The sequence below is a fragment of the Puma concolor genome, chromosome B2 (assembly GCF_028749965.1).
Source record: "Puma concolor isolate L17-30 chromosome B2, mPumCon1.1.hap2, whole genome shotgun sequence".
In the NCBI taxonomy this organism is placed as follows: domain Eukaryota; kingdom Metazoa; phylum Chordata; class Mammalia; order Carnivora; family Felidae; genus Puma; species Puma concolor.
This window is the reverse complement of record NC_141671.1, coordinates 76684256-76711572: the sequence shown is the minus strand read 5'-3', so window position 1 is coordinate 76711572 and position 27317 is coordinate 76684256. Positions and strand designations below refer to the sequence as shown.

At 38.8% G+C, this 27317-nt stretch overlaps 1 protein-coding gene across 9 annotated transcripts in view; it reads left to right on the top strand.

Moving 5' to 3' along the window:
- Window positions 1–211: 211 nt before the first annotated feature.
- SNAP91 (synaptosome associated protein 91) overlaps window positions 212–27317 on the top strand; it is a 149080-nt gene continuing 121974 nt past the window's right edge. For 7 of the 9 annotated variants that reach the window (XM_086707336.1, XM_086707339.1, XM_086707338.1 and 4 more), the window contains exons 1-2: window positions 212–364; window positions 1680–1839. In XM_086707336.1, the coding sequence (XP_086563462.1) occupies window positions 1710–1839 (130 nt within the window). In that variant the 5' untranslated portion in view covers window positions 212–364; window positions 1680–1709. Of the gene's footprint in view, window positions 365–630; window positions 786–1087; window positions 1288–1679; window positions 1840–27317 lie in introns of those variants that run through there. The other 2 variants (XM_086707331.1, XM_086707332.1) reach the window with 2 other exon arrangements.

Genomic DNA, 27317 nt, shown 5'->3' with positions numbered 1-27317 from the left:
TTGTGGGCCAAGGCAGCCTTGGACAGGCGGGCGTGTCAGAGACAGAATGTAGAGGAGAAAGGGCTGGGCTCTGCCAGGCAGCGCGCGACGACGCCCGAACCTTGGCCTTCACAGCAGCACTCGAGAAGCCCACTGGCAGGGCTGCTCCAACGCCCCCGCCGCCCTCCGCGAATCCCGCAGTAGCCGCGCAGGTGTGCGCGGTGCGCGCGCACGCAGTGCGTGCCGGGTGCGGGTCTAGCAGGCGGAGGGGCTGCTGGGCGCCTCGCGGAGGGTGGTTGGCTGGTGGGTGTTGGCCTCCCAGCCATCCCGCCTCCTTCTTGTCTCGCGCCGGCCGGGGATGCTCGCGCGCGGCGCCCCCTTGCCTGTAAGCCGGCCGTCTCGGGGGTGCGGGGGGGGGGGGGGGGGCGCGGCGTGTGTGAGTAGCTGGGAGGGGGCCGCGAGGAGCTCCGCGGAGAGCTCGCCCGGGTTAGTCCGCCGTCGTCACCTGACTCGTTGGAGCAGCCACAGCTGAGGTGGGGGCGGGGATGGGAACGCGGCGCGGATCGCTAGAGAGACGCGGCAGCGCCGGCGGAGGAGGCGGCGGCGGGCGGCTACAGGCTTCTGGGGCCACGGGCGGCGGGCGCAGGGACCGCGGAGTGGAGGGCGGGGGGCCGGGCTAGGGCAGGAGGCATCGCGCCCCGGGGCACCGGCTCCGCGCGCGGCCGCACACACCCACCCGGCGCGGCTTCCCTCGGCGGCCCGGGCTCCGCTCATCCTGCGGCGGGAGGCGCCGCTCCCGGGGCGGGGTGAGTACCCGCGGCCCCTGCTCGGCCCCCTCCTCCGCGCCAGGGCAGCGCGCGGATCCTGAGAGGATAATCCTAGGGCGCGGAGAAGGGCAGCGGCTGGGTGACAGCTCCGTGGCGCGCTCGATTGCGGGCGGGGGGCTGGGCTGGGCTGTCAGCCCGTCTCTGCTCCACTGCCAGGAAGGGCGAGGCGCCGAGAGACTCCGGCGCCTCCGCAGAGCCCCCGGGCGGCCCCTGCGGCGGGGATTTGGGGGCGAGGGGAGGGGACCCGGGCGTAGGGCCTCGGCGGGCCTTTGGAGGCGGCGGTGAGGAAGGAAAGGGAGGAGAGGGCATAATATGGCGCAATGCTAGGATAATCTCCACCGCGCCCGAAGGAGGACGAGCCCACTGCTGCAGCAGCGCGAGGAGGAGGAGGAGGAGGGAAACGGCCAGGGCTTGGGTATCCGATTCAGACCCCGGAGCCTGCGGGCTACTGGGAAGAAACGCTGCGGCGGGCAAGCGAGAGGTGGGCACACGGTGGGCGCGGCGCCCAGGGAATAACCCCGACGCACGCCGGAGCTGGTCGGACACGCGGGGATCAGGTTGCAGGCGAAGTGCTGATTGACTGGGGGGGAGGGGGGCGCCGGAGGGGTGAGGCGGGAGGCACGGGGAGTGGGATGGGGACGGTGTTACGAGGCTGGAACCGGAGGGGGCTCCGTGACAGACCTACTCTGGTTCAAGACCCTTAGATCGCGTCGCAAGAGAGGGGCTTAGCGCTTTGCTAGCTCCTAGAGGTGGTACCAGGGCGGGGACGGAGGAGAAGGGAGCCGCCGTGCGGCTGGAAGAGGCAGGGCCGGGGTGCTCGGAGGGTAGGGTCTGCGGGTTTCAAGCAGGACCATCTCCCCTTCTTTCCCACAGAAGAGGAGGCGATAGACTTGGCCGGAGAAGATGTCGGGCCAAACGCTCACGGATCGGATCGCCGCCGCTCAATACAGCGTGACAGGCTCCGCTGTTGCGAGAGCGGTCTGCAAAGCCACCACTCATGAAGTGATGGGCCCCAAGAAAAAGCACCTGGACTGTAAGCATCTTTTTATATAAGCGGGACATGCGCATGGCAGAGGCGCCCTGGATGCCGGCGTGCGGCCTGGGCTCGCAGTCTGTAATGCTGCGGCTTTCAGAACTCCCAGCTGAGCTCCAAATCTTCAGAGGTAGAGGTGTTGCTTTGGGGCAACCCTGAAACCTTGTGTTTGAGCCATTTTTTTCCTCCTTTGACCTCCAAGGTCTTGGTGGGGAAAAAAAAAAAAAAATACTTGTATGTATTAATACTATGAAATACTGAGAAATTGAACATTCTGGATTAGGCACTTTTCACCTCTCTTTCTTTCTTTCTTTCTTTCTTCCTTTCTTTCTTTTTCCACACACCACTCCTTTATCCAGGTTATAGGAAATCAGGGGTTGAACAGTCATAACCCTCCCCCACCCCCAAAAAAGAAAAAGATGAAATTATAAAAGGTCACATTTATCACCCTAGTTTTCTAAATACATTTTAAAAGTGTCATCTCTTTCACTGTGGCTGCTGAGGTTTTGTGTGAGTGAGTGAGTGAGTGTGTGTTGTACATAACCACACCAAACTGAAATAAATTCAAGCTATTGAATGAGGAAATTGAACTTCAGAGATCATGGAGATTTCATTTTACACATCCTGGCACACTTCTTTGTCCCATTCTCGGAAGCTGCTGGGCAGAATGACTGCTGTGGCCACAAAATGGATGTGCTTTTTCCAGCATTTGTGATGGTGCACTTTTACATGAAAACGTTTCATTCATAATGCTTTCTTTTTATATTTGTTATTTGATGGAAAACAGCTTTAATCTAGTTTAGAATCTGATATAAAATTTTCACATGATTAACGCTGTAAATAGTTATTGAAAGACAAACAGGGACTTAGAAAAAGGCACTCACTGGGTTTAGGTGTTGAGACTCTTTATAGGTAAGGCTCCATCAGCACATGTCCTCTAGCTGATTCAGCTCTAGCTGTTCAGTCTCGTTGACCTGCTTAGGAACTGCTCTGTTATGATGTTTGTTGATAAAGGTCAGTGCTGGCATAATAGACACAACTATAGCCATACCCATTTCCTATGCCCATTTTCTGAGTTTCTTTTGCTTCAGGCCTTCCCCAGTGTCTGCCTTGTGCAGCAGAGAAAATGGCACCAGTGTTAGAATTGACTTTAGTCCTATTATCTGTATGAGCACAGCTTGATGAAGCATACAGCTGGACATTGTGAGGGTCATCCAGGCTTGTGAAGCTGTTGTGTCACAGAATTGAATAATTTTGCTTCTAGAAGCTTGTCTGAGGGGAAAACACCATTACCCCTTTCCTGGGGGAGTTTCTAACAAAATTTGTTGATTATGGTATCATGTGTTATATGTGCGGTACAGGAAGGAAGAGGCCACCAGGGCCAGGGCACCTAACAGGAGTGGAAATTATAAATTCATGACCAGCTCATTTTGCTGCAGCATGCTGAATCATTTAGCCATCTTTCCATCAGTTTCCCCAACTCTGGAAAGATGACTCATGTCTTAAAGGTATGTGTCAGTCTAGCAGATATTCATTAATAAAGAAGTTACAGGTTATTGATTTGCTAAATGCTATGAAAATGGTAGATCAGTATATTGATACATATCATAAACATTCACAGGTTTGAGCATTTCATCAAAACATTATTCAGATAAAGACCCACTTTTCCATATCTAAATATTTAGTCGCCTTAGTATTTTAGATCTGGAAAAGTCTCTTAAAAATTTTCAAGGTGGGAGGTTTTCCAGTATCTCCAGCATATGTTACTGAGTGGGGTGATTTTGAAGATGTGGAACATAAGGGGGAGATTCTGTATTTAGGAAGCAGATGAAGCAGGAATTGGTATTGAATTAGTGTGAATAATCATAAGAGCTAAACATTTATTGAGCAGTTAGTATATGCCAGGCACTGGGCTTTACATTATTAATTTATTGCTGCTAAACAGGTTCAGGAAAGGTAATTAACTTTCACAGCTTTTAACCACTGCACTTAACTATTGTCTGTGGCTTATTGAGTAATATTTTCTGTGGGGGGCTGTGGGGAGGAACAGTATTAGCCTGAATGGTTAATCTCTAAAACACCTATCCTGTTTGTATGGCTTTGTGTGAAATCATGCAGCACAACCCATGCTCTATTGCAAATCTCTATGGTATGCATGAAGACTTTTGAATTTGGTCACTTAAAAAAATGAGCAAAAGGCAAGCACTGAACAGTATTAGTTTTCTTTTTAACATTTTAGTTTTTGAATAAGTAATAAAATAAAAGAGCTGCACTTAAATACAACCTTAGGGCAAAATTTGGAAAGATAGATATCACATTATTGATATGTCCTATCTTAAGAAAAAAATGACATGGAAAATTTGAGTATACAAATATTGTTATATTTATATGCATTTTAAGAGGGCATTTTACTTGGAATTCCTTGTGAAGTTCCTTTAAATAATAGTAGACTACCTTAGCAATTTTTTCACAGGTTTTCGGTAACATAACAGTTATAACAGTGAGTCACATCCATTATTAGGACATGCAAACACATAACTAAGTTTCCCTATAGGCATTGAAGCACTCTTAAGTAATGTTTTAGTATTGAAAATACTAAATAGTAGTTGGGAGGAAAAGAGCATAATGTAGAGTGGAAACAAAAAAAAAAAATTAGCTTGATTTGTGTATAACTTTTTAGTTTGGAATTTAGGTTGGAAGGTTATAAGATTAAAGTTTATGGTTTTGTGATTTTTTTTGCAGATATTGGATTAATGGAATAGGCTCTGAATATTATTTAAAGTATTGGTTTAAAATATGATTTTTTTTTTCTGTTTGGGTTGATAGGCCAAGAAAATTAGGGTTAATTCTAGTGGTTTATAAAATGATGCTTAATGGTATGTGATTTAAACATTTAAAGGAATGATTTGTTAACATCTGAGGGCAGAGCGAAGGTGGAGATAAAGAAACTCTAGGCATATAGTCTCAGATTTCCCCCCTTTTCAGTAACAGTAAGTTTCTTAGAGGAAAAATATATTCAGAAAAAGCTTCACCATGATCAGCAGATATTTATTGAATTTAAAGTAAATTAATATTGGGGCTCCTGGGTGGCTCAGTTGGTTAAGTGTCTAACTCTTGATTTTGGCTCAGGTCACGATCTCACGGTTCTGCTCATGAGATCGAGCCCTGTGTCAGGCTCTGTGCTAACAGCATGGAGCTTGCTTGGTATTCTCTCTCTTCCTCTCTCTCCTCCCCCACTTGTGAGAGGGCATGCGTGCACATTCTCTCTCTCACAAAATAAACATTAAAAAATAAATTAATATTTTATAGTATATATTTTACGGTATGTTTGAATTATGTAAAACTTTTATTCCATACTCTGCTATAATAATCTTGCTCCTTGCACGTGAAAATTAAATACTTGACCAATGTTAGTTTGACATTAGTTTTTCTGGGTCCCTTTATACATCTTTGTTTCCTTTTCTTTGTAACTTTGTGTACCTATTTGGTAACACATGAAATATCCAGGATTCAGCAAGTATTTAACTTTTGGTTACAACTGTTGTGTATTTCAGTTGCTTTTCCTTTTCTGTTTTGTAGTTGATGGCCTGCCCAAGTCAAATAATAAAGAGATAAGATCCAGTAGGGCACCTAGTATCTGCCCAAGTGCTGTATCACAGTTAAAGAACAACCAAAAAATAGAATCGGCCCAATGTAACACCTGCAGGGAGAAATTTGGAAAGTTTGGCAGCCTCATATTCATTTCTGTTAATAGCTCTTACAAACAACTTCTATATATGTCCTGTGGTTAAAAAACCCTATTTAACATTATCAAAATTTAAACATAGACATTTATATCAAACCAAACCTCATGAAAAGCCAAGTTGGGTATCAATAATGCAATTTTTTTCCATTTTAAACATCTTGAGGGTTTTTAATAATGAGCTTATGCTACATAATGAACAAGTGATTCGAGTTCTGAATCTTATGTTTGAGGGATACTGACTGTCATTTTATTTTATTTTATTTATTTTTTATTTTATTTATTTTTTTTTTTTATTTTGGGGACAGAGAGAGACAGAGCATGAACGGGGGAGGGGCAGAGAGAGAGGGAGACACAGAATCGGAAACAGGCTCCAGGCTCTGAGCCATCAGCCCAGAGCCTGACGCGGGGCTCGAACTCACAGACCGCGAGATCGTGACCTGGCTGAAGTCGGACGCTTAACCGACTGCGCCACCCAGGCGCCCCTGACTGTCATTTTAGAAATGAGTCCTATCCTCCCAAATTAAGAAAAAGATGTTACTTCTTATTACAATATCTATAAAAGTAATAAAAGTAGTGGGAGATATGGATTATGTTTTGATTCAAGGCAAATATTGGCAAATTACCACAAGATTCCTACTGTTTTAATTTTATTCATAAAATATCTGCAAATAAGACATATTGTGAGTATATATAATGAAAATTTAACCTTAAAAGTTTATTTGCTTTACAGAAGCTTGCTTAGTATAAATAAAATATATTTTGCTTTATAGAAATGCTATTTGCATGCTAATTCAGTTGATACCATATTTATACTTGTGATAACTGAAAAAAATCTTTCTATAGTGCATAGATCCAAAAAATAAAGACTATTGAATAAAATTAATAGGATCGATGTATAAAAGTTTACTGAACACTAGAGTAACTTTCAACATGAGAAGTGTACTGTTTTGCTGTAACATATTTTATCCCACTTGTTCTCATTTCACTATTTGTTATTGACTAAATACACCCTCTCATTTTTCTGTACCAAGGCACGCTCCATTCCTCCTTGATTTCACCAGAAGACCCAGTCTAGGTGTGGAGATGGAGGAGATAGTATTTTTTAGGCAGTGAGGAAGAGCCAGGGGAAATCACTTCTGAAAAAGCATTCAAGTCAATGATCATTTATACAGTAAATCTGTAAAGACGCCAATCTGTATGGTCCTGTGATGTTCCCAGACAACACTCAGCATTCTGGGAGAGGGTGGAGAGATCATGTGAGGTTTGGGGGCTGGCAGGAGCAGGAAAAGCAGAAGAGTGGCAAAGAGTCTCAGGTAATAGTAAGGAGCATGCTTTAGAAATGACTTAAAATTGGGGTGCCTGGGGTGGCTCAGTCAGTTGGGCATCTGACTTCAGCTCAGGTCATGATCTCACAGTCTGTAAGTTCAAGCCCTGCATCAAGGCTCTGTGCTGACAGCTCAGAGCCTGGAGCCTGCTTCAGATTCTGTGTCTCCCCCTCTCTCTGCCCCTCCCCTGCTCATGCTGTGTCTCTCTCTGTCTCAAAAATAAATAAAAACATTTAAAAAATTTTTAAAAAACAATGACTTAAAATAGTTAAGCAGGCTTTATATCAACTGTTTTTTCCTGGATCTTTTTACTTCCAAATTTTCAGAGAAATCTTTTTTTTTTTATGGTATAATATTCTATTTGGGTCACTTTGGATATTTTTTTCTCCTTTGGTGATCACTGTAGTTAGCAGATACTTTCTTAGAACCAGTATATAATTGGTAACTCACAATTTTTTAAAAGTTGCAAAACTTGTATATATAGAAAAAAATAAAATTATGTAAGAGTAGGTAAATGTATATATTAATTGCAATATTAGCTTGTATTTTAGATTAAAATCTAGATTTTTGATACATTGCCATATTAGTTTTAATGTTTAATAAATGGCTGCTGAAGTCTTGTAATTTAATCTGTGCACTCAGTTGCTATGGATCTATCTCTTAGCTTTTCACAAATATCCTTCCAATATCTTACCTCCTCTTTTCAGATTGATTGATGCTGGGATGGGATGTTCTTGGAGCTTATCTAGGTTTCAGTAACTTTGTAAAGAAGGTCAGAAGTGACATATAACCTTCTTCCCTGAGAGCCTAGGATGCTTTCCTTAACAGAGTTGTATTTTAGGTGGCTCAACTCCTGAGCCAGCTGCTATTAAGTGAGCCTTCAAATATAATCATAGTTCAATTAAATAATTTGAAAAGCCCCATTTCTTTCCATTAAAAAATATTTATTCAGGGCGCCTGGGTGGCTCAGTCAGTTGAGCGTCCAACTTTGGCTCAGGTCATGATCTTGTGGTTTGCGTCCAGCTCTGTGCTGACAGCTCAGAGCCTGGAGCCTGCTTCAGATTCTGTGTCTCCCTCTCTCTCTGCCCCTACCCCGCTTGCTCTCTCTCTCTCTCTCCCCCCAAAAATAAATAAACATTAAAAAAATAAAATATGTTTATTCAGTTCCACCTTCTTTGTAAATTCTTTTCTCTTTACAGAGAAACACCATTTGCTTGTGAAGGGAAATGTTGGCTGTCTTTTTTCTTAGGGGTTTATGTAATGTGCTCTATGCTTTGTTTCTCATTAAGGAGAGAATAGTAGAATGGCATACCCAGTGTCAGTTGCATGATGACCTATAAGACAGGATGGAGTCTTCCTAGGAGCAACTTGATGACAGCCCAAACCAGAGAGAGAATTGTACCCAAAACCCCACAGCCTTTTTACACCTGGGTTCCTGCTCTCTCTTCATTTGTTCCAAATGTGTGAGGATCCCTCCTGCCTTCCCATGTGTACATAAAATGTCTCTACTATGCATCTTTAAGAAGGATTTAATGTTTTCTAAAGGATTTTGTGATATGCCATTCCTGGCTACTCAAGAGAGAAGCTGCATTTTTGTCTACTTTGTGTGGTTTTGCTTTTTGGTCTGATCATTAATTATCCTCCCAGGGTTAGCACTTTTATTTTTTTTATTTAAAAAAAAAATTTTTTTTTTAACATTTATTTATTTTTGAGACAGAGACAGAGCATGAACGGGGGAGGGGCAGAGAGAGAGAGGGAGACACAGAATCGGAAGCAGGCTCCAGGCTCTGGCCCAGAGCCTGACGCGGGGCTCGAACTCACGGACCGCAAGATCGTGACCTGAGCCGAAGTCGGACGCTCAACCGACTGAGCCACCCAGGCGCCCCAGCACTTTTATTTTAAATGATAACTCTCCTCCTTTCTGTATCAGTTATTCTGTCATCTGTATCTTTAACCTCTCCTCCTATCTCTCTCATGAGCATTTTCAAGTATCTCCATGTAAAACAAGGTCACCGACACACAGCCCTCCTTGGATTCTATGACCTCTTCCAGCAGCCAACCTGTTGTCCCTTGCCTTTCTTTCACAGCCAAGCTTCTTGAAACAGAAGCTCACCATTCCAAAGAAAACAAACACAAGTCTACCCCTCTTTGGATATCCTGTGTCTTTGGCTTAACCCAAGTGTGAACTACTAGGATTGTTGTCAGGTTCTAGGCATTGCCCACCGAATTGGTCAAGCCACTAATTTGAGAGTTTCCCCTCATCTGTCACATCCAGTCAGTGATCAGTTGTTAAACTCTCTGAAATGTCCTTCTTAACTGTTTCTGCCTTGGTTTAAATCAGTTACAAACCTCATTTGTAAAACAAAGGTGAGTAATGTTACCTACGTGTTATCTTTGGTGAGATATTATGCATGTGAAATACCTGGCCCAGAGCTTGACTCACAAATGTGCACTGAACATCAGTTATGACTACCGTTGTTTCTAGTACAATCGCTATTGGTGCTACTGTTGCCCTTACTCATACCATTACTGCCACTACCACCACCATAACAACGGACATGACCATTAGTGATTTGCCCTTACCACTTCTCCACGATTGTTTTTTGCCCCCTCCTTTCATTTACTTCAGTTTGTGCTTTAATTCCAACTTTCTATAGTTTGAAAGCTTAAAATACATATTATTTCTGTTTCTTTTCATGATCACCTTTAAAAATGTAGTATATCTACTTAAAGTCTAAAGTAGAACAGTATCTTTTTATTTTCTCCTAAAGAAGAGAAATTTAGAAACTTCAGTCACCCACTTCTCACTTACATGCTATGTTGGCTAGTGTTTTAATTCTACCATAGTTTTAACTCCCAAAGTTAGACATTATTATTTGATACAGGCAGTGTATATGCAGGTAAACCCTCCTTGACTTTACCATTCCTTCATTATGTCTAAGATTTTCCAGAACTATATCCTTTTAAAGCTCCTTAAGTGAGGCTCTTTAGTAGTAAACTCTATTTTTGTCTAAAGATAAATTTGTCCATATTTTTGAATGATAGTTCATATATCTTATATATATGTATTTTTTTTCTATATAGTTTATATATAGTTGTTTTTTCTTGGAACATAATTTCACTCTTTTGGCTACTGTTGTTCCTTGTAAGAAGTCATCTATGAGTCTACATGTCTTTAGGTAATCTCTTAGTACTTGTGGCAGCTTCTGAAATCTTATCTTGTCCTGCTGTAGTGCATATGTGTATAAATGTAGCTTTTTTTTTAATTTTAATTTCAGTATAGTTAATATAACAGTGTTGTTTTAGTTTCACAGGTACCATATAGTGATTCAACACTTGTATACATTACTTAGTGCTCATCACTCTTAATCCTCCTCATCTGTTTCACTCATCCGCTCCCACCTTTCCTCTGATAACCATCAGCTTTCTCTCTATGTTTTGGTTTCTCTCTTTTTTGTTGTTGTTCTTTGTTTTTCTTAAGTTCCACATATGGGTGAAATAATACGGTGTTTGACTTTCTCAAGCTGACTTATTTCATTTAGCATTATACTCTCTAGATCCATCTGTGGTGTTGCAAATGGCAAGATTTCATTATTTTTATGGCTGAGTAATATTCCATTGTGTGTGCGTATGTGTATGTGTGTATACCACATCTTCTTAATCCCATTCATCTATTGATGGAAACTTGGACTATGTCCATAAATTGTCTATTGTACGGGCACCTGGGTGGCACAGTCAGTTAAGCGTCCGACTTCAGCCATGTCACGATCTCGCGGTCTGTGAGTTCGAGCCCCGCGTCAGGCTCTGGGCTGATGGCTCAGAGCCTGGAGCCTGTTTCCGATTCTGTGTCTCCCTCTCTCTCTGCCCCTCCCCCGTTCATGCTCTGTCTCTCTCTGTCCCAAAAATAAATAAACGTTGAAAAAAAAATTGTCTATTGTAAATAATTCTGCAGTAAACATAGGGATGTATATATCTTTTTTAATTAGCGTTTTCATATTCTTTGAGTAATTACCCAGCAGTGGAATTACTGGATGATATGATAGTTTTATTTTTTATTTTCCGGGAATCTCCATACTGTGTAATGGCTGTACCAGTTTGTATTCCCACCAACATTGCAAGAGGGTTCCTTTTTCTCCACATCCTCACCAACACACTGTTTCTTGTGTTTTTGGCTTAACTATTCTGGCAGGCATGAAGTGATATTTACTATAGTTTTGATTTGTATTTCCCTGATGAGAAGTGATATTGAGCATCTTTCATGTGTTTGTTGGCCATCTATGTGTCTTCTTTGGAGACATGTCTGTTCATGTCTTCTGTCCATTTTTTACTTAGATTATTTGACTTTTTTTTGGTTCTGAGTTATATACATTCTTTGTAGATTTTGGTTACTAACCCTTATTCAGATATGTCATTTGCAAATATCTTCTCCTATTCAGTAGGCTGTCTTTTAGTTTTATTGTTTCCTTCACTATGCAGAAGCTTTTTATTTTGATGTAGTCCCAATAGTTTATTTTTGCTTTCGTTTCCCTTGCCTCAGGGGACACATCAGAAAAATATTGCTGTAACTGATGTTGGAGAAATTACTGCATGTGCTCTTTTCTAGGATTTTTATGACTTCACATCTCACATTTAGGTCCTTAATCCATTTTGAATTTATTTTCTATTGTGTAACAAAGTGTCCCAGTTTCATTCTTTGGCATGTAGCTGTCCAGTTTTCCCAGCACCTTTAGTTGAAGAGACTGTTTCCCATTGCATATTCTTGCCTCCTTTGTTGGAAATTAATTGACCATATAGTAGTGGGTTTACTTCTGGGCTCTCTATTCTGTTCCATTGATCTATGTGTCTGTTTTTGTGCTTGTACCATACTGTTTTAATTACTATAGCTTTGTAGTGTATCTTGATATCTGGGATTGTGATCCCTCCAGTTTTGTTCTTGTTTTTCAAGACTGCTTTAGCTATTTGGATTTTCTTTTCTTTTCTTTTGTGGTTCTGTACAGATTTTAGGATTGTTTGTTCTAGTTCAGTGAAAAATTATGTTGGTATTTTGGTAGGGATTTCATTAAATCTATAGATTGCTTTCAGTAGTATAGAAATTTTAACAATATTCTTTCAAAGCCAGGAGCATAGAATGTCTTTCCATTTCTTTGTATCATCCTGAATTTCTTTCATCAGTACTTTATAGTTTTCAGAGTCTAGGTCTTTCACTTCCTTGGTTAAGTTTATTCCTAGGCATTTTATTTATGTATTTATTTTGGTGCAATTGTAAATGGGATTGTTTTCTTAATTTTGCTTTCTACTACTTTATTATTACTATATAGAAATACAACAGATTCCTGTATTTTGATTTTGTATCCTGTGACCTTAATGAATTCATTTACCTGCTCTAGTAGTTTTTTGGTGACATCTTTGGGTTTTCTAGATCATGTCATCTGAAAATAGTGAAAGTTTTACTTCTTCCTTGCCAATTTTGAATGCTTTTATTTCTTGTTCTTGTCTGCTGTGGCTAGTAGGACTTCCAGAACTATGTTGAATAAAAGTGGTGAGAATGGACATGATTTTGTTCCTGATCTTAGGGGAAGAGCTCTCCAGTTTTCACCATTGAGTATGATATTAGCTATGGATTTTTCATATATGGTCTTTATTATGTTGAGGTATGTTCTCTCTAAACTGACTTTGTTGAGGATTTTTATCATGAATGGATGTTGTACTTTGCCAAATGCTTTTTCTACATCTATTGAAATAATCATATGATTTTTGTCCTTTCTCTTATTGATGCGATATATTGCATTGATTTACAAATAATGAACCACCTTTGCATGCCTGGAATAAATCCCACTTGATTGTAGTGAATGATTTGTTAATGTATTGTTGGTTTGGTAATATTTTGAGGATTTTTGCATCTATGTTCATCAGAGATACTGGCCTATAGTTCTCTTTTTTTGTGGTGTCTTCATCTGGTTTGGTATCAGGGCAGTGCTGGCCTCATAGAATGAATTTGGAAGCATTCCTTCCTCTTAGATGTGGCTTTCTTTTATTTATCCTCTTAACACTAAATCTTTTCATTATATTCTTCTATCTCATTATATCCTTATATAACATTTATAGTTTCAAATGCTTTTTTTACTGTTTAGCATGCTTTGTTTTTCAGGTATCTTCCAGTTTATTAATTATCTCTTTATGTTGTGTCTGCTTTTACTCATCCTTTCGTTTCGAATTTTATTCATTAATATTTTTCATTTTTGAAGCTTTTCAAATTTGCTCTTTTTTGGATGACATAGATTTCTTACTCACATTTTTTAGTTCCTCTTTTGTTTATTCACCTTTTGGAACACAGCTCACTTTATATTTGTATCTCATAGATCCATTACATGAAGTTTTGTGTCTGCTACTGTTTTTGACTGACTGACTATTGTGAAATGTTTTCTCACGTGTTTTATAATTTTGGACTTCATATGTGGGAATCCTGAAAATTTAGGATAACCTAGAGAGGATTTGTGTTTGCTTCTGTCAAATCCCACAAGTGCTACTGTCCTGAGGGCACCTTAAGGTGGTTTCTGCTATTGGAGTTTCCCATCCAGTGCAAGTCTAGGTGTGTAATTCAAAGTCTAAAAGGCTCAGAATACCAAAGTTCTTTTTTATAAAACATTTTATAGCAGAACTTGACCTTATCCAGTCTTTATGTTTCCTACCATCAAAGTTTGTATGTTGAACTACATACAAACTACAGAAATATTGTTGTATTATAGTCTGCTGTCCAGATTCGACTGGGGTGTTACTTAATATATGGCGTATGTACCATTTTACTTTTGTAAAATCTGAACAATCCTAAATTCTGAAACACATATGGCTCTGAGGGTCTTGGATAGAGGAGTGTGAATCTGTAGTCTAAATATGAGTCACCAACTTGGACAAGGGAAAAGCTATGGTTATAAAAGCCCTAGATATTTCTTCTTTTTCCTTCATTTACCCAGAACCTAGACTGAGTAGGACGAGCTTTTGTCTTCCTTTGCTGGAAGTTGTTCTTTTTTGTTTTTGTTTTTTCTTCTTATTTTACAAAGGGAGTAACCCTTTGAGGATCCCAGCTTTCTGTGGAGGTCTTTATTCCAACTAGCCACCTTGCTTAGTCTCAAGACCTTGTTTCCTGTTCCCCATAGGGCTGTTAAAATCTAAGCCTCCTGGCCTCTCAGATTAACACATGGCCTCAAGCAGCCTGCTCTTCAGTATCACTTTGCCGTGTGTTTTTCTGCATCTTCTTTCTGTTTTGGCCTTGGGGATTGCTCTTATTTTCTTGTGAGGTCACCCAAATGAGTGGAAGGATGACAGTAATATTTACCCAAATTATCAGGTGTGCTTTTTTCCTGTATGCTAGAGATGCAAGCAGCCTGTTTTCCTATCCTCTGTTCTTTCCTTCCACTCCCCATACACACCACAGTTCATTCCTGAGAAACTTTGAAATTCATTAGGTTCATCTATTCTCTGTATTACTTTTTGTCCTTTATGCAGTTTCTGTGTTTTAACGTATTTTTAAAATTTCACTTCCAAAACCTAGTTTAGTCATTCTTTCTCAGGACTTCGATGGCCCCCCATGCATGCATCCCTGCCATATCACTCACGGGGCTGCAGAGGGATCCTGTTTAGTAGAATCTCTTGTTCCCTCTATTCTGCAGTTTCATTGAGGCTGCCTTATCTCTAACACCAAACATAGCATGGGAGCCGGTTTTGGTAAACCTTTAGTGAATGATTTTTTATTTCAGATTTCACATCTCCCAAATTTCAGAACTTTTTTGTTCTTATAAACTTTCTCTTTAAAGATTTTACTTTTACTTGCTAACCTTTCAGAAGAGCAAGGAGTTTAACTTGATTCATTTTCTCTCAAGGTTTTGAAAACCAAAGTGTAATATTAGAGGAAATAAAACAACTAAAAGAAACATTAAGTTGCTTAATGTACATAGCTGTACATTTCCTGATGGTCTTTTAACACTTGCATTCCTGTGACATGATAAAAATGTTATTTGGGAGAAAATTATATCCTGACGTGAAAAGATATTTTTGGTTGTAAGTTAAAGCATATGTGTACTTCTCTTGATGGATGTCATCAATAATTAGGTAGTATATGATTATTAATATTAGAGAAAATTCTTCACTAGCATTTATTGTGTGTATATGTGGGTACCCATTTGCTTTAGTTTGTTTTGAGTTGGATGCAGTTAGGTAGCATTGTTTTTCAGTATCCACCTTATAGTTCACGAGTGTATACATTATGAGTAGTAGGGATAGTTATAGAAGAAAAACATTATTTCAAAGTAGCTGTATACTTTTAATTTTCATTGAAATGATATTCACCATTCATGATTCACTAACATGATAATATCACCATTGAGGGTTTTAGAAAAGCTATGAAGAAAGGGGACAAGCTTAAGCTAAAATTTTGGGTTGTGTTTCCTTTGTAAAGAGAGCAATGTTAGCATATTTAATTTGGCTTTAATTTCACTTGTTTGTAGAAATTAGAAATTACTTTCAGTATTGAGGCTTTTAGTAGCTTATTTAGCACGATGCCATTATTTATTCATTTAACAAATATTGGGTGTTTACTAAATGTCAGGAATCATTCCAAGAGGCAAGGATAACATGGTGAACAAGATACATATAGCTCTTGGCAGCTTATTAGGGGAGAAAATGAAAGAAATAATTATGAGTGGCTCAAAAAGAATTAAGTGCTAACAGGGGAAGTAAAGACCCCAGTGGAGGTACATTGCCGAAGTGATGTTTAAGCTCAGACCGGAAGAATGAGTGGACTACGTAGGTGAGGGACAGATAGGAGCTGCTGCACCCTTCTCTAAGAAGAGGTTCAGAGAGAGCAGGGCACACTGTAGGAATTTAAATAAGTTAAGGGTTACTGGAAAACTAAATTTAAGAAGGCTAAGAATGTTAAGAAGCAAGAGCTGAGTTGTGGATGGTGACCAGATGTGGAGGGCCTTCTAAAGCTGGAGGGAACCTTCATTTTCACAGATAAGGAAGCTAAGTGCCAAGGAGGAAAAACTATACATTCTGTATGGGTTAATCCTGAATAATTCCTATCTGTCTGCCTTGAGCAGGTGCCTTAATGGGTTATTGTTTTGTTCACCTAGTTCTGATTGCTCTGTTGATGCCAGGAAATAATATCTGTGTGAGTCACATGGGAAATGGAAAAATATTTAAACATATATACATACACACCCACATACACTTTAGTAGTCTGAATTCAAATTCACCATAAATGCAAACCAAACCCAGGGTACTTCTGGCACAGTGGACAGTCACGAAGCAGCCCCTAATGGCATTCTAGGATGCGCCTTGCCAGTCTGACCTCTTTTTATCTTTTTCCTCTTTTTGTCTGTTGCTTGGTTGTTGGGTCATAGTGCTAACACCAGAGAATGCTACCTCTGCCATTGGTGACAGTGAAGACTAAAAAGGTTACAGATGTGTGTAACTTAGTTGAAAGTCTTAAAAACTGTGTATTAAACAAACTTTAAAGGCTTTTTAGTTCGACCTTATTTTTTGATGACAGAATTTATAACATTCCTTAACTATTACCAGTGAAATAATAGAATTTTATAATCAGGCTTAACTGTTAACAGTCCAAAACAAACCAAAAAAAAATCAAAAGTAACCCCCCCAAATCACCATATATATTATGTGTATCTAAGTACGTTTATGCCATGTTTCGCTGGGTTTGTTAGTCTGTTACTGTCAAAGAAAAAACCTAAGTTATTAATATTGAGGTTAAGTAAATATCCAAGTGAAGAATTTTATTGTTCTCCTGTTCTTTCCAAAGCTAGTTGTTTCCACATTATCATCTTCTGTAATTCTTTTCCTTAAGAGAAGTATTAAAAATACCAGGAAATATTTTATTATTTTTCCTTAAAAGCTGGAATGTAATTTTAGAAAACTTTCTATAATCTCAATGTCAACTTGATTAGCTTCAAACTGTATGCTTTACAGACCCTCCATCATCTGCCTAAACCATTCAGTTTGGCCATGGCTTCACAAAGTTTTGTAATTTTTGTCTCCCTAATTCACGAGGGTTGCGACGTGTTCATGTTTTTCTGGGCTCTTCATTAAGCATTTTACATTTAACATTCTGGTGTTTGCCTGCCACTAATTAGCATGAGTGCACCCTTGGAAGGTTCCATGGAAAGCTGATTTTAGGATGTGCTAACAACAGGCTGAACCCACTGTTAACACCTGCATCTCCTTTTTGCTTTGTTGTTTTGTACTTCCTTTTTTCCCCACAAGGGAGCCCATCATGGTTCCAAAAGAGTCACTTAATTTTTAGTTATACTTTATTGCATTTTATGAAAAACTGTGTGCTGCAGTAACATTAGTCTGTCAAGGGTCTGTTTTCTCTCTTGCTCTCTCACTCTGTCTCTATATGTGTGCGTGTGTGTATGTATATATATATATATCAGTGGAACCTAGTGACTTTGGCCCTTCTTTGGATTGTTGTACTAATCAATTCATGCAGTAATGCTGTGAACTTAGAAGTGTTTCTTCAGTTGAGTTCAGCATTACTTTTTCAGGTGGAAAAATAAGAGTATAAATTGGGCACTCAATTGGTGGGAATGTAAATTGGTGCGCATATTTGGGAGAGAAAATTGGCAATATTAGTCAAAACTCTTAAAGATCCTTTGACACAGCAATTTGACTGCTATAAATTTATCTCTGATAAATAGTTGGCATAATAGAGAAAAGCGTGCATTCAAAGATGTTTGTTGTAGCAATGTATATAGGAATACAAAATTGAATACACCTAAATACTTGATTAAAAAATGATGGGTGTCCAAACAATAAGATCTGGGCATCTTTGAAAAATGAGGTTGTTAAAGTATATCTGACATGTGAAGACAATTTATTAGGTATGGTCTAATTTTCATTTTTTAAGATTTAGATAAGTTTGTTATACATATTTAGGTAGAATATTTGTCAAAATGCTATCTGTGTGTTGAAGGATTTTTACTTCCTACTTTATACCCATATTAGTCATGACTAGTTTGATTATGAGTTACAGGAATATAGATGAAACTAATTTGGGCAAAGACAGGATCATTTTGGCCCTTGTAATCAAGCTGAGGTAAAGGCAGGGTGAACTCGACCTTCCTGGTGCTTGTTTAGGATTCTTCCTCCACCTCCTGTTTCTCTCACCTCCATTTCACACAATAGTGACAGAACACGTGCTTCAGTCTCACAAATTAACTTTCTCAGTGAGTCTGGAAACACAGTGGACTAAAGCTCCCAGGTTCACATCACCACAGCCTCAGCAAGAGAAAGGAATTATCTTCCTAGAGTTTTACAAATTCATAGGGAAGAATTCTGATTTGCTTTGCTCAGGTCATGGTTTGTCTCTGTGAGTACGCATGATACTATGGCTGTCGGTCTTAACCAGAATTACCTTGTTGGGAATCCCAAGAACTAGTGGCTTGATCTGAGTTTTATTTCTTGCTCACATCACAGTCTGCTGTGGATGGCACCTTCCTTCTAGGGATTCTATCACTTAGGATTTCACCACTGAATTCTATGCATATATAACAGAGGAAGGAAGATAGTCGAGTTGGGGGCAGTATTGCAGGGGAAGATTTAGGTCCAGGTCTAGACATCATTTGGCCTATATTCCATTGGCAAGAACACAGTGGCCTCACTAGGAGAAGGTGGGAAATGAAGACTAGTTGTGAATCCAGGAGGAGAAGGAAATGGGATGTGAACACATAGTATTGACTCTATAATGTCCATGGAAAAAGAAATTGGATTATAGCTTGTCACCTATAAAAACACTTATTGTATGCCACCTAGATCTCCAGGGATTTCACTGCTATAGTAGTGTGGTCATTAATATCTAATAATAAGCTAGATACTATCATTTTCTTTTTCAGTGAGATCAGATGATTCTGGAAATGGATGACTAGTGGCCAGCCAGTAGACTCATTGCATATTTCTCCATCCTTGGCAGACATTGCAGATTGATCCTGGCACAGGTTTCTTCATAGCTTGATTTGGCCTCCTGGTGCATCCATAGACAATACTTTGGATTTCTGCTATCAATCATAGTTGACACTCAGGATGAAACACATTTGCCATCACTCGGCTAGGCAGTTTATCCATGCAAGATAGTAAGGCAAAGCATTTGCTGGATTTACCTAGAACCCAAAATTGGCATTCAACTTGGATGGTGCCAAACCTAGAATTCGTCTGACAGTGACCTTGTCTTTAACATCTAGTAATTCAGGGCACCTGGGTGGCTCAGTCAGTTAATTCAGGGCACCTAGGTGACTCTTGATTTCAGCTGAGGTCATGATCTCAACAGTTCATGAGTTCAAACCCTGAGGCAGTCTCCACACTGACAGTGCAGATACTGCTTGGGATTCTCTCCCTTTCTCTCTGCCCCACCCCCAAAAATAAATAAACTAACTTATAATCTAGTAATTCAGTGATTTGTGTGGTTAGGCCATGGGGAGTAGTTCTTCCTTGCTCTGTTTGATAGCCACAGGGTGTTGTTCCTGGTTGTCTGTTTTGCATTAACAGAGACTGTTAGGGCCAGTGTGAGACAGGGAACAGATGTTTGAAAATTTGCATTTAAGATCTAAACTTTCAGGCATCAGGTCTGATTCTAATCAATTGCCTTTAGCTATGTTATACAAAGCATATTTGAATTTTAGTACCAAGGAGTTTTCTTTGAGTTGTTACTTAGGTACCTACATGGATATGGTTTCTTTTTTAATGTAAGGTGGTTCTTTATTCACTTTTTGATGAATAAAGGGATTCTCTGGGGTGAAGGAGAGATGCTCACACATGAGCATTGTGCATGGCACATGTATGCTATGTATGCACATGTATGCTATCGATTGCTGCCATCCTCACAAACTCCTGTGAGGTAAATACTGTTATCCTTACTTTACAGAGAAGGAAAAGAAGGCCTGAAGAGGTTAGGGAACTCATCCAAGGTCCCACAGATAATGAGGGGAGAAGTCAGGACTTTATCAGGGATTCTGTTAAGACAGTGGGTTTTATTTCCTTTGCCACATGTTTTTTGCTTGTGTGTGTGTCTGGTGTCACAAGTAGCAATAATCCAAAGAAAAATCAGTTAAAGCACCATGTGATTGTTTTAGGAAGGAAAAACAGGGGGTGGGATATAAAGACAGTTTATTAGCAAATTAGCTAGATGGGCAAAATCCCTACAAAGTCCCTCCTCTGGCTCATGGGAAAAAAGGTGGACAGGTTGGGTTCAAATGACTGTTCCTGAGCTAGTCTCACCCCTCATGGGTTATGTCTTTTGATGGCTTGACACTGAAGCTTTTATTTTATCATATGTGTTAATTCAGGACTTCGGGAGGTGATGGAAGCTACAGCAGGAGGAGTACTGATTAGTGATCAGAGGACCTGGTGGAATTCCAGGCTCTTTTGCTTTAGGGCCATGATATTGGCCAGATTAACTTTATTTCTTTGGGCCCCAATCTCTTATTTTCTAAGGCATCCTGGGGATATGGTAACACTCAAATGAATAGATTTGTTAAAAACAGGAATAACAACAAACTTAGGCCCTAAATTACTCTCCAAATTATTGTTATTAGAGGCAAAAACCTTTTGAGCCCCAACAGTTATCTTCCTGGGTACCTTTCAGGTCCTGCATGCGGCAGTAAATATGCAAAAGACCAGCCTTAGCTACTCTGTGCTGATCTTGCGATACCCGAGAGATAATAGTTTATTCTGAGAACATGTGAAAAGAGAATAGGGATAGTTAAACCCTCACTGTATGTTTGCATGATTTTGTTTTTGTTCTGTTGACAAATGTTAGTACTAATTATAAAAATATTAGTGTAACTTGTGTTTGATTAAAATAATCTCCTAAAATATACTGAGACTTGGTGGTATAGGTTTAGACTTAGCATTTTTTAGATATTAAAACTTTCAAATATAGTCTTTTAGTAAAAGAAGGTTATTGCTTCTTAAAAATAATAGTAGTTGTCCATGGAAATGTTTAAGACATACAGGAAGGGATAAAACTAAAATATGTGGAGTGCCTTTATTGTTGGGCCTTAGCATTTTGTACTACTCTCTGGTTATAATTGAAGACATGAATAGAAAGGGAGAGGCCCTAAATAGACTGTTTTGCATTAGGCATTAATGAGTTGCCTTTGAGGAAATATATATTTTTTTGATATTTGGAAAAAAATTTTGAACTGGCAATAAAATTGGTTGAAAAGTAAGGTCAGTTTTCATGGTGAATCTCGATTTATATTGTATATACTAATAGTGAAATATATTTTAAGGAGTTAGTTTTTAATACTAACAGAAAGGTGAACAAAACTTATCACTGTGTAACAAAACTTAATAATTAATAATGTTAAGGGTACTATGTTCATTTAGTTGAAGACATTTTGAAAAACTGTTAGCTGGATAATTGAATCATTTAAAATTTTACATATAAGAATTTTATCCTGGGGTGCCTGGGTGGCGCAGTCGGTTAAGCGTCCGACTTCAGCCAGGTCACGATCTCGCGGTCCGTGAGTTCGAGCCCCGCGTCAGGCTCTGGACTGATGGCTCGGAGCCTGGAGCCTGTTTCCGATTCTGTGTCTCCCTCTCTCTCTGCCCCTCCCCCGTTCATGCTCTGTCTCTCTGTCCCAAAAATAAATAATGGTTGAAAAAAAAAATAAAAAAAAAAAAAAAAAAAGAATTTTATCCTTCTAGCTGTCAGTAAGCTATACAGTTGTGGTTAAGAATCTGTAACTATCAATAAACCAATAAACCAGATACAGTATAACTTTAGGCAAGTTATAATTCTGAGAGTTTGTCAAAATCTTAAATAGGTAATAAATATGAGCTCTTTTATTTTTAAGCATTTTTGTGTGTTTTTTGTTTAATTAAACTGCTAAACTTGACAAGCTTCTGTGAAAAGTGTGGAAAGAGCAAACATTTGCCTTGATTCAGGAGTACCATTCTTGAATTAAAATTTTAATATTAAAAATCCAGGAATTGTTAGTAGTAAGAATACTGGAATTGAAATGCATAAAAAATGGAATATTAGCAATTTCTGCATCACAGTATGATCCATCCTGTATATCCAATCTTGGTTATCTTATATAAAGCTGAGTTATATAGTTTGTAGTTTAAATAGTTTTCTTTATATTATATGAATGTTTTTAGAAAAATTAATTTCTTTCCATACTAATTTAAGTTATTTTTGGACTTTTAATATGGGAACCAAACTAATACTACCCATATCCATTTTCTTATAGTGCATGCTGAAAAGATAAAATTGAAGGGTGTTAAGGAATGAGATATAAAAAAAGAAATTGCTAAAGTTCTGAGACTTGTCCCTTTTGAGCTAAAGATTCACTATTCCTATTTCCAAACTTCTATGAAAACATATAGGATTTTGCAACATTGGTGCTTTCTTTTCTGGAGTCACATTAGTCAGCATGGACATAACCAACCAAACAAAACAACTTGTTCAGTGTACCTATTGCTTTAATAGAGAATGGAGTTTAATTAATTATTATTTAATTATTGCTTTAATAGAGAATAGTAATGTGTTACTGAGCAGAATTGTGTTTTCTTAGACTTGCAAACTTTTATTCAGCATGTGCTTCCTAATTTTGAGATCTCAAAATATATTCTAGTCTCTTTTGGATTATAGAGCAAAATAAAGATATTGAGATCAAAGGTCTCTTAAAAAGTTGTGCTACAGGAGAGATACTTCAGAAATGTGTTACATTTGTCTTGAATAACAGTATTATTTATTCCTCAAGGAGAGATTTGTTCCTCACAGCACTATTAGAAACCATTCCCTGGAAAAAATTAAAATAGTCAAATTAAGTTATTGTTCCATGTCCATAATCATTAGGAAGACCCTAATAGGCTCTTTTTCCCTATGTTTCAGAAAACTTACCTGAGAGTATTTTTTATAGTAATCAAACAAATGCAAAGATAATTTTAATGAATTGTTCAGAGATAGGGTAGAGTAGGTAGGAGGAAACTAAGATTAATTTAAAAATTTAATATATATAATGAAAATAAAGTAAATGATGACAAATAGAAAGGAAGTAAAAGGAAAAAAAATGAATACAGTTACTCTAAATCACTGAAGATAAAATTTTATATCCTACAGGAAAGGTGGAGAGTTAAATGTCAGCACGTATAGGATAGAAAATAAAGAAAAGTAAGGCAACTGACATGAAGCAAAAGAGGAGGTTTGGAGACAAATGTTTGACATAGTTTAATAGGAAATCAAACATGTGATATTTATATCCATAGTTTTTTGAGGACTGATGTCAAAAATTTTCTAAATTTAAGAACTCGTTCTTTTCTTTACTATCCTCTCTCTTGATTTTTAAACTTAGATAACAGGGTAAAGGGTTAATACTGAAATTAGGTTAATATTTACCAGATTTTTAAAATATTTATCCTGAAGTTATTTGGAAGTTTCCATTTTTAGTGCATGTTTTGTGTTTACTTTTTCACCTGTTTTTTTTTTTTTTTTTTTTTTTTTTTTTACTGTTTTTTATGTGAGCAAAATGTTTTAAGGTTCATTCATCATTGCTGTGTTCAACAAATGTTTATTGAAGACCATAGTATACTCTGCTAGGGTTAGTTTTCTTGCTTTTATAGTTTCATAACTTGATAGGAGAGCCAAAATGGAATTTTTAATTTCTAGAGTTTAAGTGGATGATTATTTGAAAGCTGTGCCATGTAGTCTCATAGACACGTTCTAAAGATTGCAATATATTCAAATATAAAGGGCTGATTGACAGTTCAGTTACCACGACGGCTGCTTTGTCATTAAGCTGTTTGGCCCTGCTACCAGCTTCTACCACGACGGCTGCTTTGTCATTAAGCTGTTTGGCCCTGCTACCAGCTTCTCTTTCTTTGGGTGCCCCTAAATGTCTTCATCTCTAATGTTGCAGATAGAATGAGAGGATGTTCTAAGCCTCACCCTGATCCTTGAAGGGTGGCACACTTGAAGTTGATAGATCTTGAACAGGTAGTTTTGCTCCCTGTGAGTAATACTTAATTCCTTCGGGGACTCAGTAAGCAGAGCATAGAAACTAGTGAGATGTTGTGGAAAACAGAGATGAGACAAGCACCCTCTATTGAGAGCCTCATAAGATAGATATAGAAGCAAGCCAGTAATGATAAGCCATTATAAGTTAAATAGTGAAGTTATGAATATATTGGGAAAACACATAAGAGGGAATGGCCAGTTTTGCCTGAAAGTTGTTGGGAAAGGCTTTTCTGAAGTACTGGTGTTTGGCTGGGTATTGGGGGATGAATAAGAGTTTGCCAGACAAAGACGCATGACTACCCAGGACATATTTAGTATGTAGTGAAAAGAAAAGTAGGGTGAGACAGTGTAGTAAAAAATCACAGAGGCCTCCACAGAGGCCAACTTAAAAATAAAATAAGTTTTATTTTGGAAAGCAGTGAGAAACCCGTCCAGAGTTTTAAATAGGAGTGTACCATCATCAGATTTATTTTTTAGGAATATACATCAGGTTATGTAGAAAACAGCCTCATTAGGGAGAATCAAGATCAGATAAAGATACTAGAGTGAGTCAAGTGATAATGAAGGCCTGAACAAGGAAAAACCAACCAGATAAAATGGAGAGGTTAGCTGGGAAAGGAAATTCTGCTCCTGAAGCTATGAGCTTGTTTTGAAGGAGAAGGAGGCCTAGGAGACCAGGGGAATCTAACACTGTTAGTTGGACAAACTATGGAGGCAAATTTCTTCAGTTTGAAAACATTTTCAGGCTCTTACACTCAGTGCATCGAAGGCTGGACTCTTTATCTTGCCCACAAACCTGTTTAATCTCAAACCTTCTGAATCTTATTTGACAGCAACTTCATCTATCCAGTCGTTTGTCATTAAAGTCATTCTTGACTCTTCTTTCTTTCCTACCCCATATTTATTTAGTCGGGAAAACCTTTTGGCTCTGCCTGTCTGCAAAACATATATATCCAACCACTTGTCACCACCTCCACTGCCACCATCCAATCCTAGCCACCATTATCTGTTACCAGGATTTCTGCAATAGCTGCCTAATTCTGCTTCCATCCTTACCCCCATCCCCAACAGTGTATTCTCAACACAACAGCTAGAGTGATCCTTTTAAACGTGATTCTAGTCATGGCACTGCTCTGCTCAAAATCTCCATTTCAGGGGCACCTGGGTGGCTCAGTCAGTTAAGCATCCAGGTCTTGATTTCGGCTCAGGTCATGACCTTATGGTTCATTGGATCAAGTCCTTTGTGGGGTTCCACACGGTCAGTAGAGAGCCTACTTGGGTTTCTCTCCCTCTTTCTCTTTCTGTCTCTTGCCCACACACACACTTGTTTTCTTTCTCTAAACAAACATTAAAAACCCTCCATTTCACTCACCCCAAAATCTAAAAGCCTTTGGAATGGCCCTTCAAGGCCCTATAAGATTTGGCCTCTGCCCCCTCCACCTCACACTGGACTGCAGGCACATCGGCCTCTTACTGTTTCTGAACAAGTCAGGGAAGCCACTGTATTGGCACCAACTCTTTTCTCTGCCTCAAATGCCGTTTCCCCAGATGTCTGCATGGATAAGCATAATGGTCTCTGCCTAAGATGAGCTTAAAGTATAGTAGGAGGAAAAGAAATATATGTAGGAAAGAATACTATTAACCATATTATTAATTGTATTTATGTTCTTGGTATGTTGTGATACAGGTATGATTTGGAAGTTCTAACCACAGTTAAATTGTAGCTGAATTTCAAGTGAACTTCATCACAAACATATGACCCATTTAGGATATTAGGATTTCCTGAAAAGCATGGAATAACTTGCTATTTTTTTCTTAAAATGGTGTCTTTCATTGTCACAGTTTAAATAAAAACAACTAAATCCATGCAGTACCCATACTCACTTGAAGTGACTGATATTTTACCACGAATCCCACTGTACACTTTACTCTGTTTATATTACGAGAGCTCATCAAACCCCCATATGAACTCGGCAAGCTTAAGAGTTAACAACTAGCTTAAATGAGGCACAGAATATCTGGCTGACTACAATCAAATCAATCATGTTAAATCCATTCTTCACTATCAAAACTTGATAAACTTGACCTTTATCAATGGCTTAAGTGTTTACATAAGAATTACTGTCCAAGAAAGCCAAAACCTAGTGAACATACCTTTTATTAAAGCAAGGCACTAGGAGTGCCTAAACAGACTTTCATGCCTATCAACAACAACAAAAACAACATCATTGTTAATTCACCAAGTGTGCAGTTGTAAACACGCTGGTAAGAATGCCTCAAGTTATTTCTAATCTCTGTGGAAATTGGCCTTCATCTCATCCTTATTCAGTCATACCCCCATGTGAAACAGCACTAAAGAAAAGTTTGATTAAGCTCTACTAATTGAAATTAGAGTTGGTAAATTTAGTGTCGGCCGTTGAATCATCATTCCATTAATCCAAATGTTTGTAATCATTGTCCTAAAGGATGTTTAGGCTCTAATATATTGCACCGGAAATTCAAGGAGGCTACCTAAAGACAATATAAAAGTAAAGTATAAGAGCATTCTTATCCCCATTTAATGGCCTGGGCCCAAACTGTGCCCTAAATTTACATAATGTATTTGCGGAATTACTCTCTAAAGACCTCTTAGCCACAATTTAAGCACAAGGCTTTGTCAGCGCTTTGAAAAAAAAGAGATACTTTAATATTTAAATTATGTGGAACTCATTACACTCTACCCCCTGTTGTTAAATACCTCTGTGGCCAGTAACTTTTTAAAAACTAAATGGCAAATTTTATTAGGAGCTCTATAAATATGACTAGTTTATTTAGAGGAACACTAGAGGTAATAAAAATAGTGGTTAACTAAGTAGTCAACTTACACCTGAGAGGCTTCATCTAATTTTGATGAACTTTCATAGGCCTAATACAGGAAGAACCCAAATAAAAGACACAAGAAAAAAAAATCAGTGCTAAGTATGGGATATGAAGGAAGGCTAGAATAAGGCAGTTGAGATCAAGGCAGAGTGCATTCCGGGTTCACAACAAATACTTAATGGATAGGTCTAGGGTACACCAGGTACTATTCCAAATGCTTAGGGGTATGTCTGTGAACCAAGCAGATGAAAATGCTTTCCTTGTAGAGTTTATATTTGATGTGACTAGTAAGATAGTCGATAAGCAATAAACACAATAAATAGAGTAAGATATTAAAGACAAAAAATTCTATAGAGAAAAAGAGATGTAAGCACAGATACAGGAATTCAAAATTAGGTGGGCCTTGAGTGTAAAATAAAAATGACTGAATTTTATGTGTAGGTGATAGGCCATTGAGGTTGTTTAGAACAAGAGAACCATCAGCTCAAAGAGATGTTTTAGGAACGTTGGTCTTGTC